The sequence below is a fragment of the Athene cunicularia genome (assembly GCF_003259725.1).
Source record: "Athene cunicularia isolate RWA chromosome 12 unlocalized genomic scaffold, athCun1 chr12_part1, whole genome shotgun sequence".
In the NCBI taxonomy this organism is placed as follows: domain Eukaryota; kingdom Metazoa; phylum Chordata; class Aves; order Strigiformes; family Strigidae; genus Athene; species Athene cunicularia.
In genome coordinates this window covers 14,643,920-14,660,121 of record NW_020799116.1, presented here as the reverse complement: position 1 = coordinate 14,660,121, position 16,202 = coordinate 14,643,920, and the positions used below count along the sequence as shown (strand labels likewise).

Below are 16,202 nucleotides of genomic sequence, written 5' to 3'. Positions count from 1 at the left end.
TAGCATAGCCCATTCAGATTTTGTTATGCCTCATCATATTCTTACCAGGGTCCTTGGTTGCACTAGTTTTCAAAAGTCCATGAGGAGGATTAGAAAGCTTTTTTTCATTTAGAAGTCAGTTTCTTTAAAGATGGGATTGCTCTCCATGACAACATTGCAGTAGTTTAGAATATGAGAAAACTGTCAAACTGACATGTCTCAGAGTAGCAACTAAATAAAGTATTTCAGGAAGAGTGAGAAAAATCAGGGATTCATGAATAAGCTGGCTTTTCTATACCTTTGTACCTGTGGAGGTGATAAGCGTTGGTCCTGCCAGCACTCCTGGGAAGTGCATCCTTTAGAAGGTAATCTGGGGACTCTCTTGAATTGCTCCAAAACTAGTGTTGTCCCCAGATGTGGAAATACTGTCTTTGCAGGGTTTTTTGATCCGTTCACACATTTGCAACTTTCAGGCTATATGTAAACATTTCAAACACTAGCCAATAATGAAGCAGAGGAAAATTATCAATTTTTGGTTTCTATGATACGTTTTGTTTCCTTTCGTCTCGTATTATTTTCTTTTTTAAAGTCTCTGTTCTGTAAACATGTGGCTTCTTAGATCTATGGCAATAACTTAATTACTCTATTCCATAACATAATAAATTTTCTCTAGCTTCATCTTCTTGTCCTTGTTTATATGAATGACAGTAGCTTACGTATATGACTAATGGCTCTGACATGCTGATGCATTTTTACAGAAAGAGTCAGAGCTGAACTTGCAGGGAAGAGAAGAGTTGGTTACCCTTGAATTCCTATGTATACTTTTCTGCTTTAGACTCTCTTCCAAGTGCAAGAAGATGTACCCAGAGAGCAGTTCAAGCTATGGAATAGATTGCTCATAGTTGTTGAGAAACTTTAATTGGACTAAGAAGATAGAAGATAGAAGATACAGATCATAAATCCCACAGAATTTATGCTTAGCACAGTTTATTATGCTTAGAAGTGCATTTGAAAGTAATTTGGTCATACTATGTACTATCTTCAACATTAATTTTAGGATTATTTTCATTTAGGAGTTCTGTTCCCATTAGATAATACATTTGAAACTGTACAATGATAAAGTTTCTCCTCTGTAACAGGCTACCCTTGTTACAGTGTAGTATCTCCCTTGAAGGCCACAGCAACTCATAGGTCATTCTTAAGTGACACTTAAATTACACTATTTGAATGTCTATGACCTCCAGTGTTGAATTAATTTTATATGCCTGGAAGTCTGTATCTTCATAAAACTCGCAGTGTATATCCATGAAAATGCACTTCTGCAGAAGCCAAACTATTGCAGAGGAAACAAACATGTATCTAAATGGAGAAGTGGTGTTTGAGAATGGTGCTGGTTTTATAAACGCTGCATATTTCCTTAAGTACACCACTAACTCTTCTCAGCTCTCATTACAGATCTCCATGTGTGGGGATTGGTTTGTGATATAAGGAGAGGAGCAGTTAGATCTTTGGTCAATATTCCCTATGTTACGCAATTTTATACAATGTTCACCAGGACTATGCATACAAGCATACGCACAGTTGCACTGAGGTTTTAATGAGGTAAGGCCTGTCATATTCCCATCATATTCAAAATGCCAACATTGGAACTATTCAGGACATCCTTTTTACACCTTTGTTTTTAAACAAACTATACAATTAGATTCTGATCAATAGTTCACACAAGCATCTTGAAAGAAAGGTATGATTGAAGAATCAGAAGCTAACATAAAAAGTGAACCATAAAGTACTCTCTAGTTAGCAAGTTATATGACACATTATAAACCAATTACTAACTTTAAAATGAAAGAAGTTTGAAAACACAAGCAAATCAGACAAAAATATGCTCTATTCTTGGACTAACGTGTGGCTTTTTTTTTTTTCTTTAATCTCCACTCCTTGAGAAAAGGATATATAAAAATAGAATATGCTAAATTTTTCCATGCCTCCAGTTTTCAAAGCACAGTTCCTCTAGGAAAACATAAGAAGTTTCATGCAACCTTTCTTTTAATGTGAATAATGCTGCAAAAGAATAGCATAATCATACAGCAGAATAGCTGTATAGTAAATTCTAAATGAAATTTTAATACGTTCTGCTAACATAAGATGCCATTGGTTATTTGTTCCTTTAACACTATAAAAATTACTAAAATCTCTTCTACAGTAGCCAGATCTGGAGGTTTACAAAACTGAATCACGCTTTGGAAGCATGGCAGAAACAATGCACCTCTTTTTTGTTGGCACTACTACTACGTGGCACATACTTTCTGAAGTATGGCACGTCAGCTCCCCTGTAAGTGTGATATGTTCCAATGACTGGTGAAGAAGCATCAAGTACCACACTTTAAAGACAACCCCAGCCAGACCATTTGAACCATCATTTGAATTATTCTGCATATAACTAGCACAGAAAAAGCATTACTTCATTACCAAACAATTGCTTCTTGGCAGAAGCAATCCCACAGAACAAACTAAATTTTATGCGTTATATACATTTACAATTAACCATTTTCACTTGAAGAAGAGAAATCTGAACTCAGTTAAGATTTAGTCTTAAAATATGATCTGAACGTTATCAATAGGCAGAAAAAGTTATGTGGCAAATAAGGGCACGTTAGTAATACCTTTTTTTCCCAATACTGTCAGATATCTAGTAAACAATACACTATTTCTTGCTCAGCATCTGAAGACCACTGCTTCAATTAATAAATCATGTAAAAATTCAGCTGATAATAAAAAGGAGAAAATTCATTACCTCTTTGCAGGAACTTGCTGAAAGGATATAATGAACTAAGAAATTACTTAAGTTCTCCTTCTAAAGATCCCACGTTAAAAGAATACTTTTTTCCCAACTTTTTTTTAATTTTATTTTGAGTCAAATAATGAACCAAAGAAAAGAAAAACACCTCATTTATCTTATATTCATTATTATAAATGCAAAACTTAACATCCACATATTTTGGTACATAAATTTATATTCAGGGAAATAAAAGATGTTAAGAGTCAAAGCCAATTAAAGCAGTGTGACTAAAGAAATATAAATATAGCTGTTAATTGTCTATTAACAGATTAAAATAATGCATTCTGCAAAGGCAGATTGTAAGGAGAATAGTGTGTGAAGCACATTCCCATTGGTAAGATGTCTCTTTACTAAGCCTGACTGGAACACTTTCACAAGAAATGCTTGTTTGAAATGAATTAGGAATCAGATCACCAGCACAGCAGAGCGATAACAGTGTAAGTTAATGGAGGCATACAGTAGCCAGAACTCAGTGATACACTGCTAAGGACAACCTGTTTGCAATTACCAAGTTTAACAGGAAGTTGACTAAGCATTTTTCTCTATGTCAATTATTAGATTATTTTTCTTCTGAATTGTATCAGTGAAACTTGGACTGTGTACAAAATCTCACAGTATTATAAGTGTCTAAGAGAGAGTACAAACTGCGTGTTTAAAAATAATATAATTCAAGTAAATTGTGTAAAAAGCAGAGCAATAAAGAACATACTAAATATGCCCCTTAAACATCCTGAGACTATAGAGCAGGAAACCCTACAGTTTTGTCAATCTACATGCCCCCAAAAATTGATAATTCATTACAGTCTATAATAGAGTATTGCACTCCTCTTTCAGTAATTAGGAAAACATGTCTGATTCACACTTCCCTGGATCACATATTGTTTCTATTTATCACTTCACTTCCTTCAGCAAGAACTATGAAGTGTTATTAAAAGACCAGCAGGAACATCGCTCAACTCTTTTGTATGAAAGTGGAAGGAACAGGCAAGGGCCCAAACCCTACAGATACGTGCAACAGCAAATAGTCCCCTCAGTTCATATAACTGTCTATATTAATACTTAATCTTGGAAATGACAGTCACAAGAACACACAGAACCAGGAACTATTCTAAATATATTCATTATACATAAATGGTTCTAAAAAGTCTGGGTGGTTTTGTTTGTTTTGTAAAGCTTTATGTTTCAGGGAGAAGGAAATAATCAGAAGAGCAACAGAAATACTTCTACATATGAGTATGATGACATATGTGTTGATAAATGGAGACAAACCAAGCAAGCAAAAGAAGTGAGCTCCATCTAAAGAAAAGCTATGGTGAACTACTACCTTCCAACCAGCGTAGCCAAGCAGTTACCAAGCAGTAACCAAGTCCGGATTCATTTATTCTTTCAAATCTAATCATATTCACTTTGAATCATACAATCTCATTGACCCCATCTGACTCACAAAAAAAACACAGACAGAATTTGGTCCTCAGAAATTTCAAACATATCCATAATTTTGGTGGATATGTCTTTCAGAGCACATTGGGATTATTTATCGAGGTTTAACCAAATCTTTATAGTGAAATAGGACATATTTATACTAATTATCAAATTTTGTATTTGCAAATAAATATATCGAGAACTCTACAATCATGTTGGACTATCAGGCTCAAGGTGTCAAAAGAAAAAAACTGACCTATAATCAAGATTATCTCACACACCAATGAATACATCTATAAAATTAGGATATGATCAGATAATTAGTGACCAGCTAAATTCCAGATCCACTAGATCAAAGACTACATGTTCTTCCTAAAGAAAAGGGTCAGACTGCTCCAACAAGAAATCATCTGTTCACTAAATCAGAAATCTTGTTTCATTAAATAGTTTAATCTAACATTACACTTTTTCTTCACCAAATTGAGTTTCATGGGAACCTTTAGGAAGAGTTTGCATTATCAGCCATATTCTACTGCCTATAATACACTTTTACTTTTATTACTGAGACAAGCCATGCACATACTCACGTTGCTACACAGAGTTCAAGATTTGTAGAAGTAAAAAGTTTAGTAAATTAAAAGCTTAATTCCTTTTTAGGTGACCAGGACAGGGGGAAGGTGTTGGGGTTTTTTTAAGGTATGACAAAACAGATTTTCTTCTTTTGGTGCTTTACATCCATGCAAAGGAAAAAAATGTGTACATGCACACGGACACAGTCTCTGGCAGGAGGCTAGCCTGCTGCATTTTTCTGTAAGTCAAGCTCCTATGACTACAACACCTTCATTTTTAGTCCAGGTGAAAGGCTGCATGATTCCTAAGACAAAGAAGTCTCAACTTAGCTAAAACGTGTGGTGCACTGGAAATAGCAGTTTTGGTTTAGAATTTAGAAGTCTAGTCCTGAAAATTACAAAATGGGGTTCACTAATCTTACTCTGCTCTTGGAGCTATGTATGTATAAAGTATTAAGAACAGTGAGTGTTCTTCAACATATTATTTTACAAAGCTTTCATGTCCTTCTGGAGTTCTAAGTTTTCTTGTGAGATGATGCAGGAGGTGGTAAGAGAGATGCCAGTTTACAGGAACTTTAACAACAGCTGAAATTACTCAGATTCTCAGTCTCTTCTTCCAGTATTCTTCTGGAAATACTCATATAGTGGGAGAGCACTGTTATAAAAAGATAAAACAGCAGCTTTCATTTAAAATGGATGATAGAATAATTTTTCAGACCAGTTTTTCTACTGGGGTGTTATAAGACAACAGATCTGGAATAAAAAAGGTGGTTCAGGTCTGAGGTCCACGTTCTAAGTCCATTTCCAATTCCTTAAGCCACCCAGTAAATGTACCCAACGTAACTGTTACTCTGATGCTTGCTTAGTAGCATGGTTTTAAATTCTCTGTAATGTTGGTAAATAGGAAGACAGCATCTGCCATAAGAAACCATGTCATTAATGATATCTTGTGTCCTGATTTAAACATCATCCAACAGCTACTGCCCCAAAGGAAGCTGAAAAAAAATCCCAGTAGATTCAGACAGTTGTACCGCAATTTGAAATGCAGGTAAGGAGTCAGCAAAAGTGGAACACATTATTCACACGTGTGCAGTGTAAGCAGAAGATCAGAGGAATGTGATTTGAGAAGTATGAACAATAATTCAGCACATGAGAAAGAACCCACTTGACTGAAGCCTTAATTCTTTGACCTCAATCTGAAAAAACTTTTTTTTTAAAAATATATTAAGAATAGCCTAGAGCCTGAATTAATACTACATAATCAGGTCTACACTTCTTTTACTAGAAAACAGGCCAGCATGATCTTACAAGACTACCAGATACAGTAAATAACAGAAGGAAAATAGAAAGCAATGGCATTTCAGAGTATTAGATCTTTCCCTCAAGAGATAGCTTGTCATGCAACAGAAAGTTATCAAATGTTAAGGATGTACACTCTTGCCCACACCTGGAATTGAATCAATCCCCCTGAATTTTCAAAATACACAAAGAAGCAGAACTGGTAACCTGATAAACTCTCCAGGTTTGGCTGGCTTGAAAAGGGTGCCTGTGAGGAGCAGTGCTTATACCAGAAATCTTACATCTAATGGCAACTCTTCCACCATAAACAGCTATTCTTGAATTAACAACTGGGAACCCTCTTTATCCGGGGTCTATTCTTCACACAGGTACGAGCACTACCTATTTGCTAAGCATTTTCATTTCCAGCTGTCTCCTCCTTAAATTCATTTGACCGTAATTGCTTCCAGAATTTTCTAGTAGCTCATGTTTTAAACAAAACCTGTTTAATACATTAGCATGTTAAAATATATTCTTCTATTTTAAATTCAATCTTTGAACGAAGACACTCCTTTTTCAACTACTGCAGTTCCATTTGCATGGTGTACTGAAATGCGTAACAGTGGTCAGATCCTTCACCCTGCTTTATTACTGGTTTTCTGAGAAGACCTGGCCAGTTTGCTGACTTACCTTTTACTTCCTTTTCCTCATCTATAGGAGTATTACACTAAGACAGACAACGAGAGGTAATTTGTTAATCTGTGAGGCAGTCAAATGTTATCGGCAACACAGATCAGATCAATATTTTTGTTAGAGTGCTGAAATTCTGGAAGACACTTTCATGCTCTTCTGTGAAGGATTTCCTTAATTTTGAGTTGACTGATCCCAGTGAGATGCAAGAGGTAATAATTATCTCTGATGAGCTATATATAAAACTACATCTTAAATAATCTGGTGCTTTGCTTTGATATCTGTATTTGGTTTTTAATCTTCAGTGATGTTTCTTTCCTCCCTTTTTATTTATTTTCCTTGTATTTTATATGAACAACATAGCAGTACTGATTTTACCTTTTTTTTTTTTTTTTTTTTTTTTTAGACTCAAAGGTGGTAGAAATATTACTTCTCCCTGAATGAATCAAGCAACTAGGAAACATGGCTTCTCTCAGATAGCACTGTCTAGGTGTTTACACTGTGCAGAGTGACTAAGGAGATGCATCACTCTCAGTCTAGTTCTATTTCAGTAGGAGCAGCAAATTTCCACATTCCCTCTGACAAGTTTTTTTTTATTTTTTTAATGACTGTTCTAAGTCTTAGCTATGTATTATCTAATGGGAACAGAACTCCTAAATGAAAATAATCCTAAAATTAATGTTGAAGATAGTACATAGTATGACCAAATTACTTTCAAATGCACTTCTAAGCATAATAAACTGTGCTAAGCATAAATTCTGTGGGATTTATGATCTGTATCTTCTATCTTCTATCTTCTTAGTCCAATTAAAGTTTCTCAACAACTATGAGCAATCTATTCCATAGCTTGAACTGCTCTCTGGGTACATCTTCTTGCACTTGGAAGAGAGTCTAAAGCAGAAAAGTATACATAGGAATTCAAGGGTAACCAACTCTTCTCTTCCCTGCAAGTTCAGCTCTGACTCTTTCTGTAAAAATGCATCAGCATGTCAGAGCCATTAGTCATATACGTAAGCTACTGTCATTCATATAAACAAGGACAAGAAGATGAAGCTAGAGAAAATTTATTATGTTATGGAATAGAGTAATTAAGTTATTGCCATAGATATAAGAAGCCACATGTTTACAGAACAGAGACTTTAAAAAAGAAAATAATACGAGACGAAAGGAAACAAAACGTATCATAGAAACCAAAAATTGATAATTTTCCTCTGCTTCATTATTGGCTAGTGTTTGAAATGTTTACATATAGCCTGAAAGTTGCAAATGTGTGAACGGATCAAAAAACCCTGCAAAGACAGTATTTCCACATCTGGGGACAACACTAGTTTTGGAGCAATTCAAGAGAGTCCCCAGATTACCTTCTAAAGGATGCACTTCCCAGGAGTGCTGGCAGGACCAACGCTTATCACCTCCACAGGTACAAAGGTATAGAAAAGCCAGCTTATTCATGAATCCCTGATTTTTCTCACTCTTCCTGAAATACTTTATTTAGTTGCTACTCTGAGACATGTCAGTTTGACAGTTTTCTCATATTCTAAACTACTGCAATGTTGTCATGGAGAGCAATCCCATCTTTAAAGAAACTGACTTCTAAATGAAAAAAAGCTTTCTAATCCTCCTCATGGACTTTTGAAAACTAGTGCAACCAAGGACCCTGGTAAGAATATGATGAGGCATAACAAAATCTGAATGGGCTATGCTAGAATTAATAACTATTCTCTAGAGCATAATCATGTTCTGTCTACTTTTTTCATGTCTGGAGCGACTGCCAACATTGCAAAGTCCTTCTGTATACTTAAGGGGTAACCTTAAAAACACATATTACTATTGATATTTTGATAGAAAGTAATTGTCTTTACAGCAACTGATAAGATTAATATTCTGTGCTGAGCCAGGACAAATAAAGAAGGAGGCACTAATGAGCCTAATAAAGAGGTTCAGTCTAAAATGATTGTTAATCTACATAACTAACTTCAGGGAAGAAACGTTTGGTGTCGATAAAGCATTTCCTTAGTAAATTACTACTGGCTCCAGTGTAAGACATTTACAGTAAACACCAAAAGTCTGCAAGGCATCTGTTCTATTCACAGTGGAAGAAGGAACTTTGCTCCATTAATAACTTTAAAAACATGCAATAACTAATTCATGATGGCAGTTCAAATCCTATCAGCAGCCTTCATTATTTGAACAAGCTGAGTTCAAAGATAGAGCAAGTTTTAAAAAAAAAACCTTGAAAGTTTAGAAGTACACTTTAAATTATAATAAAGAAGCTGTGTTCTTCTTCTTTTTACTAAATATAAAAAAGCTGTAGCTTTAAACCATATGCAACAACATTATTTTAAGAATACATGCAAGATAAGAGTTAAACCATATATATAAAATCCTATATGATCTCAGATTCTGTTTTAGTGGAATTGTATGTTATAGAAAGAGGGCATGTGTAATATACGTGTATGTATATATAATAAAATACTTGCTGGAATTTTAACATTTGACTTTACTAGAGATTTAGTGGGACTTTGCCTAAGGCAAGTTTTTAATAGCAATAATAAAAAAATACTTAATGGTACTTAGGGTAAATAATGTGTGGTCACTATGTTTAAAAAAAGTAATACCAAACATCTGTGCCAGATTTCCACATGATAAAATCCCCATATTCCCTACAGTTCTCCCAAAGTTATAGAGAAACAAAAGTTTATTTAAAATTCTAGAAGAGACATGTGATAACCAATTTAAGGCAGGCATCTTGTGTTTTCTGACACGAATGTATATTCAGTGATCTTCATGATATTTAATTCTGAACATGAGGAATGCCATAGTATGACATTGTGGCTTCAGGACAGATTTTCAACCATTAACATACTAACAGGGAAACTACCCAGCCCAAGAATGTCCTTTTTCTTACATGTGTGTATTTGCAATGACCACTTTGTTCCATACAGGATATGTTATTTCTCTATCAAAGCAAATGCTATATCAGTTTGCCTTAGAAAATAGCAATAAAATATTTTTCTTAATTTTTGTCAAAGGTAGATTGAGTGTAGTTACAGACACGGGACTCAGTCAAACTCGGTGATGGAAAACTGAGTGCAAACTGGGCAGAAGTTCCCAGAAACCATGGAAAAGAGCTCAACATTCTCTCCTCAGTAGGCTGCGTCTCCAAAACCGAAGCAGAAACACATGCTCACACATTTTGCTATTCAATCACCATTTTATTTGTTCTTTCTTGCTTTGTGAACCAGCAACTAAGGACACTTTTGTCATAACTATTGAAAGCTGGGAATCTAGCTGTCCTTCTAAATTCCTTAATACATGGAAAGAAATCTAATCCCATTTTTTGCATAGCTTATTTCCCAATATTTTAATGAACCTTAACTAACACCGACATTCTTTGCTATTCCTGTAAAAGAGCAAGATTCCAACTTCAGCTGAGGTGTTATTCTCCTCCTGTGTAATAAACCTCAAATTTGTCATTCCTAAAACCTTCAAACACAGAACTTGAGCAAACCTATCACCACAAGTTTCCCTCTGTGAAACAAAGTTTAAAGATGCAGTAGACTGCACACTGCAGAAAGGTACAATCTTTGAGGGCCAGGTAGTTAACATGCCAAAGTCATTCCAAATCTGCTAAGAATATTAAAACAAAGGAAAAAAATTAATTGTTTTATTTTCCAGAGTTATTCCCATGCCTCTGATACACTAGTTATTTGTATGTCTCTTCCCTGTACCTTCTCTAAGAAATATAATCTAAGGCCTCGAGAAATTCCAGATCTTTGAAGGCAGCTATATTATGAAATTCTGCTATGAGTATTCACAGGAAAAAAAGAAATAATCAGTGGCTTAAGAAAGAGAAATTTTTACATGATTCTTGAATATTCAGCAAATTATTTTGAATCCAAACAGCAGGATATTAGTTTCTGGTAATGTGCATGCTATGTGAAATGAGCAGAAAATGAATACGAGAAACATTTCGTAATTGACAAAGTGGTAGAGACTGAAGGACAACAAGAAAAGTTATTTCCCTCTACCTAGTAAAAAATTGAAAAAATTACTAGGTAGACAAAAGCAGCTCTGGAATAACAAAGAGCGTATCCCTTACTATTCAGTTCCTAGTATGATCAGTGCTCAGGGGGGTGCAGGTCAAGGAGATAGAACTGACAGCCATTGGAGACACAAGTGTAGAAGAGGGTGTCCTTCATTACCAATGTTTCACGACCAGTTGCTTCAGTTTCTCTCACAGCATGTTAGTTTAATTCTCTAGTTTGGTCAAAATTCCACCCATACCAGTGATTATTAACAACAAACTCAATTTCTTCTGCTTCTCATCCATTAGCTTTCTATTCCACCATGTTGAGAGATCTAAAAGACTGTGAATGAACAAGAGAGAAGACAGATTCCAGCTTTGGCACTATTGTAAAGAGCTAAGAAATGAACAGCATAAGGAAGAAAGATATGGTTACATCAGGAGAAAACATGTTCAAAAGCCCAACAAAATACATATTTGACTTGGTCTTTCTCCAGCTAGAATTTAAAAGGTAACAGGATGGTACACAATTAGATTTCAAGAACTTAAAAACTTCAGATTGGAAGTATTTTTAAACTAAATACCAACAGCATAGCTTATGAGAAGTCAATTCATTTATGCTTTTTAATGTAGTGCTGAGGCTATAGAAAATGAGTAGTCTTCCGTTATTTCTTCCACATTCAACCTCATTTCCACCATGTTCAGGGTTTTTTTTCCAAAGACAGCACTCTCCACTGGAGACTACAGCACAAACTATCATTGTACGGGTAAATCGACACACTTAAAAATTCTGTTCATTGATTAACTTAATTTGCTGCTACAAAGAAGTTTACCTTCCTTATTTCTTGTGCAGTGGCAGAAAGTCAAATAGTAAAACTAGTTTAAAAACAGAAACAAGTGTTCAAGATTTGATAAAACAGTATGTTACATGTGACAATACACCAGTTTCTCAGAAATATACTCAACACATGAGCTCTATACTCCAACCTGTAAAAATACAAAAAGCAGAATATTTTAGATGAAGTTCTAAAATGACAAATATTTTGTTAAAGCTATAGAAAGATTAAAACTATTTGAGTGACTACTAAATAATTCATGAATGGAATTAATTTAAAATGTATCCAAGTTTCACTTCACTTTTAAAGCATTCTCAGGGGGGAAAAAACAATCCTGTAAATCTGCAAGGTCATTTACACAGTTAGGATGAAATTTTAAAAAAAAAAAAAAAAAGTAAAAATATCAATCCACTGAGAAGACTACTGCAGAAGATTCAGTAATTCCCGTTTTATCATGTTGAAAAAATGTATTGTGCAGGATGAAGACTACATGCAGTGACAGCAATTCAAATGAGCACTGCAGAACAAGGACTTACCAAGCTTCACATGAAGATCAACAGTTGATCCATTTGGACTTAAACAAATAAGATAAAACTACAGAGAACATCTGATGTTCCCTCAAAGCATGCAGACAACTTCCCATAACAAGACAGCAAAAGACAAAATTTGAACCTCAGAACATTTTCCAAGAGCCCACTTGAACAATCAAATCCAGATTCCTGTAAAAATAAGCAGGCATCTACTAAACATTTAGTTTCTAAAAAGTTCATACACCCTACAAATCATACTTCCAAGCTCCCTACTGCAAACTTCAAATACGCAGAAAAAATAAAATAATCAAAACCAATAAATACCATGCGCAACAGGAAGAGAGCTGAAGAGACAGACTTCACCCAAAGCCTTGAATTCTTATAATAGCAAGGAAATTGTTAGCAAAAACTTCCATATCACTAGATAGTTCCTGCCAATCTCATAGGGACAGATTCCAGACAGCAAACCTAGTATATTTTTGAACTTCAACCAGTTACCAAAGCGTATCAGAATGTCGTAAGCAGAACCTCCAGTAAACCCCATTCAGTATTTGCAGTACTCCAGAGGAAAGACAACCTCTATATCCTCATATAAATTGAAGGAGAAACAATTTTTTCATGGCCCCTGAGGGTAACCCAGGGGGACCTCTGAAACATAAAACTAATTCAGTATGAATACAGGAGAAACATGCATGGTCTGTAAGTAGTAATACAATCTCCTTTCACCATTCCTTGGACTAATCAATAAATTGGATACCCAAGAATCTTACTTGAAAGCTTACACTTTATCTATTTTTCAAGCTTTAATTAGTTCTGTTTCTTTCAGTGATCTAGACAACTATGCTAATTGGAAACTTTCTTCAAATTTCCACTGTAAATTTATTCATGTCCAATACATACCCAAATGAGGATTCACAAACTTAAGTGATACTGGTGCCACAGGTGACACATAAACAATCACATAACAAAACAAATAATAACTAGGAAATCATCCATCCTTGAAACAGACCATATGTACTACTCAAAATAGCAAATCTAAATCCAGAAACTTGCCTGCTAGTTTACAGAAAACTTCTCCCACAATCCTTCCTCATCACAAACTCACTATCATTAATTCTTTATGCAACTACTTTCAGGATCCATTGACTTTCAGACTTCATTAACTGGTGGCATCGCTTATAAATTAAAATTCTGCCTGTGAAAATATTCAGGATCTACACTTTCACAAGAAAACTTTACTGAAATGTATCATTATGCCTTGCAAATCTCCCAGTTTCCAAACTTCAAATGGGCCCCAGATACCACTGAGTCCTCGATAGGTAGTCTAGGTTAGAGAAGAAAAATAAAAAAAAAGCACAGCTACGGATTTGCCCACAGCAAAGAAAGTATTTTAACAACATACTGTAGATGTAAATAGCTGTTCGTAATCTCTAGCATTCATACACTTAGTGATATACAGGAATCAGTAATAGTTTTATGCTCTTGTACTACTTTTATTCATGCTTTGATCTGTCAGGCAAATTGGTGTTTTTACTAGACTGGACATTCAAACAGACTACACTGTTGCTGAGTTTCTAAGGAAACAGACCTGTTTATCCTGATTTCCCTTACTGTAGGTAGCTCATACACAATGTCCCTGCAGTTTTCACCCTTCTTAGCAGGAAGCAACAGGGTCTTTTTGAGGAAGACTCACGGTCTTATTTGCCTTGGCACTAGTTACATGATGATGCTGATGTGGCTGCTGGGATGTAGAGGGGCAGATGGGCTTGACATCAGGCAGATTCTCTTTAACTTGTACTAATTCAGTAATTCCAAATCCAGTCCCAAAAACACATTCACAAGTGATGTGGGCAGCTGGTGCGGGTGGGCTTGGGATCCAATTAAGGAACTCACAAAGTATAGTGCAGCCATCACCCCAGTGTTTTAATGTGGTAACATTATATTTACCTGAAAAGTTGGGGTACTAGACATGAAAATACATTACAAATGCACATAGGCAGAAGCATTTGTTTATGTGGAAGGCAAAACATTTTACAACATTCATTTCCAACACAAGGGATATAAAAATCAAACACAAAAGCAGCAGGCACTCATGACTATTTAATTTAGTGTCAGAAGGTGTTACTTTGCTCTTCAGTAGTTCTAGTCTTCATTTTCCAAACTCTAATCTGTCAAAATACAAAGAATACAGAAACTACACAAAGCAACGTCAGAGACAATAAATCCCAAATTACTTTTCTTCCATAATTTCTTATGCTTGCCTTCAAATGTCATGTAGTCCTGTTGTGTATTTATTACAGATGTAAAACAAATCTTTTGTATGAAAAAATGAAAGAAAAAGACACTCTAAAGTATACTTATATAACTGCAGCAAGTAATTTGACAATGTCTTTTAAACAAATAAATTTTTCATTACCTCTCTAAGATGCATGTTCTCCTTCTCCTTCTGATCTAAAATCACTTCTAAATGATTAACCTGAGATTCAGCCTCTGCCATCCTTCGAGTTCTCTCATTGTCATCTTCCATTCCTTTAGATGGCAAACCTTTACTTTGCAACATTTCCAGAAGCTTTTTTATTGATTCATCTCTGGCATTTAGTGTTTGCTTTTGTGTTTCAATCCTAAGCTCCATTTCTTCTAGTGTTTTTCTCAACAGGAAGAGCTCTTTAGCTTGTCTATCATGTTCTGCTTGAAGTCTTCGAAAATTCTCCTCTGTGAGCTCAATGGTAAAATGCTCAGCCCCTCTGTTTCCACTTTCTTGCTGGAGAAGGTGGTTAAGGTCTCTCTGGGTTCTAAGCTCATCTTGAAGTGCCTGGATTGTCATTTGCAGGTGCTGTGATAAAAAATAAAGGAAAAAATCTATTTCAGCTCTGAATGAAGGATTAGTCTTTGATTAAACTTTTTTTGTATATTGTTACAATAATTCATTAGAATCAAAGATGAAAGTATATCAAATGACCTTATAAAATAGCAAATGCATGTGACAATATTTGTAATGATATCTTTCAAGTGCTTCCGGAAAAAAAAAAAAAAAAAGACAACAACACACACACACACAAAATGTCAGCTAAAGATAAAATAAATAGCAAAGAAAGGTAAACCAACAAACCCAAACACTAGGCAGTGACACATCCATTAGTACAGTCAAGATGTACCTACAAAGCTGAAAGACTCAGTATTCCATGTTTTCTAAATCACTTCATAGACTGAAAGTAATTCTGCCCTTCATGGAGCTCAAAGGTACTGTTGTTTATAAAGTTAACCAAAGCACTCACTATGATTGAAGGGGGCTTTGGGGACGGGCTGAGTTGGGGCTGGTTGGTTTTGGTTTTTTCTTTCAACAACTAATGCTATGAACATGTTTAGTAAACAGGATTACTGTATCTCTAACAAGCAAACAAAAAAACACAATAAACAATACTGAATTTTGAAAAATAAATTGACCGCAAATAGTGGACAAACCTTTGTTCTCCTGGCATCCAAAAACTGAACAGCATGGTAAATGAAAAAATGAAGCAAAATCAACATAAATAAAGGTCAGATGCAAGCAAAGGAGATTCAACAGAAAGAACTGAATTCAACAAAAAGTACCTTCAACAGAAAAAAAAAAAATTATCAAGTTATACAAAAAGGCACCAACAACTCCACAGTACTCAAATATATAAACCTATAGACAGACTACTCAACAGATGTGACAAAGAAAAACATATTAGAAATAATCAATTCCACAGTGTATAACAACATTCCTATTTTATCTTACTGTTCATTTACTGTGTTTTGAAAAAAAACCCTTAAAATAGAACTTGTCCTAAAATATTTGTACTACATCTGAGTACAGGAGTCTTTCTTTGTTCAAGAGGTAAATCTTATATTCCTTACTCAACATGAATCAAAATCAAAAAGGATTTTGTCCATGATAAGGTTGGAACACAGATAATTATCCTAAATTACTGTGGTTTATTATGTTCATTCCAGATTATATTGTTATCTGATGATTTGTCTTTCTTCTTATTTTTTCCCTCTATTCACTGC

General features: G+C 34.9%; 1 protein-coding gene across 12 annotated transcripts in view; it reads right to left on the bottom strand.

Annotated features, from left to right (window-relative positions):
* Positions 1-16,202, bottom strand: part of ERC2 (ELKS/RAB6-interacting/CAST family member 2) — a 532,940-nt gene that overhangs the window by 435,248 nt on the left and 81,490 nt on the right. For 8 of the 12 annotated variants that reach the window (XR_003399297.1, XR_003399299.1, XR_003399301.1 and 5 more), the window contains exons 3-4: positions 15,633-15,656; positions 14,587-15,003 (exon numbers count right to left, since the gene is read on the bottom strand). Coding sequence is in view for 1 of the 12 variants with exons in the window: in XM_026857422.1 (XP_026713223.1) it covers positions 14,587-15,003; positions 15,633-15,656 (441 nt within the window). In the remaining 11 variants the exon portion in view is untranslated. The remainder of the gene's footprint in view (positions 1-14,586; positions 15,004-15,632; positions 15,657-16,202) is intronic. The other 4 variants (XR_003399300.1, XR_003399303.1, XR_003399306.1 and 1 more) reach the window with 1 other exon arrangement.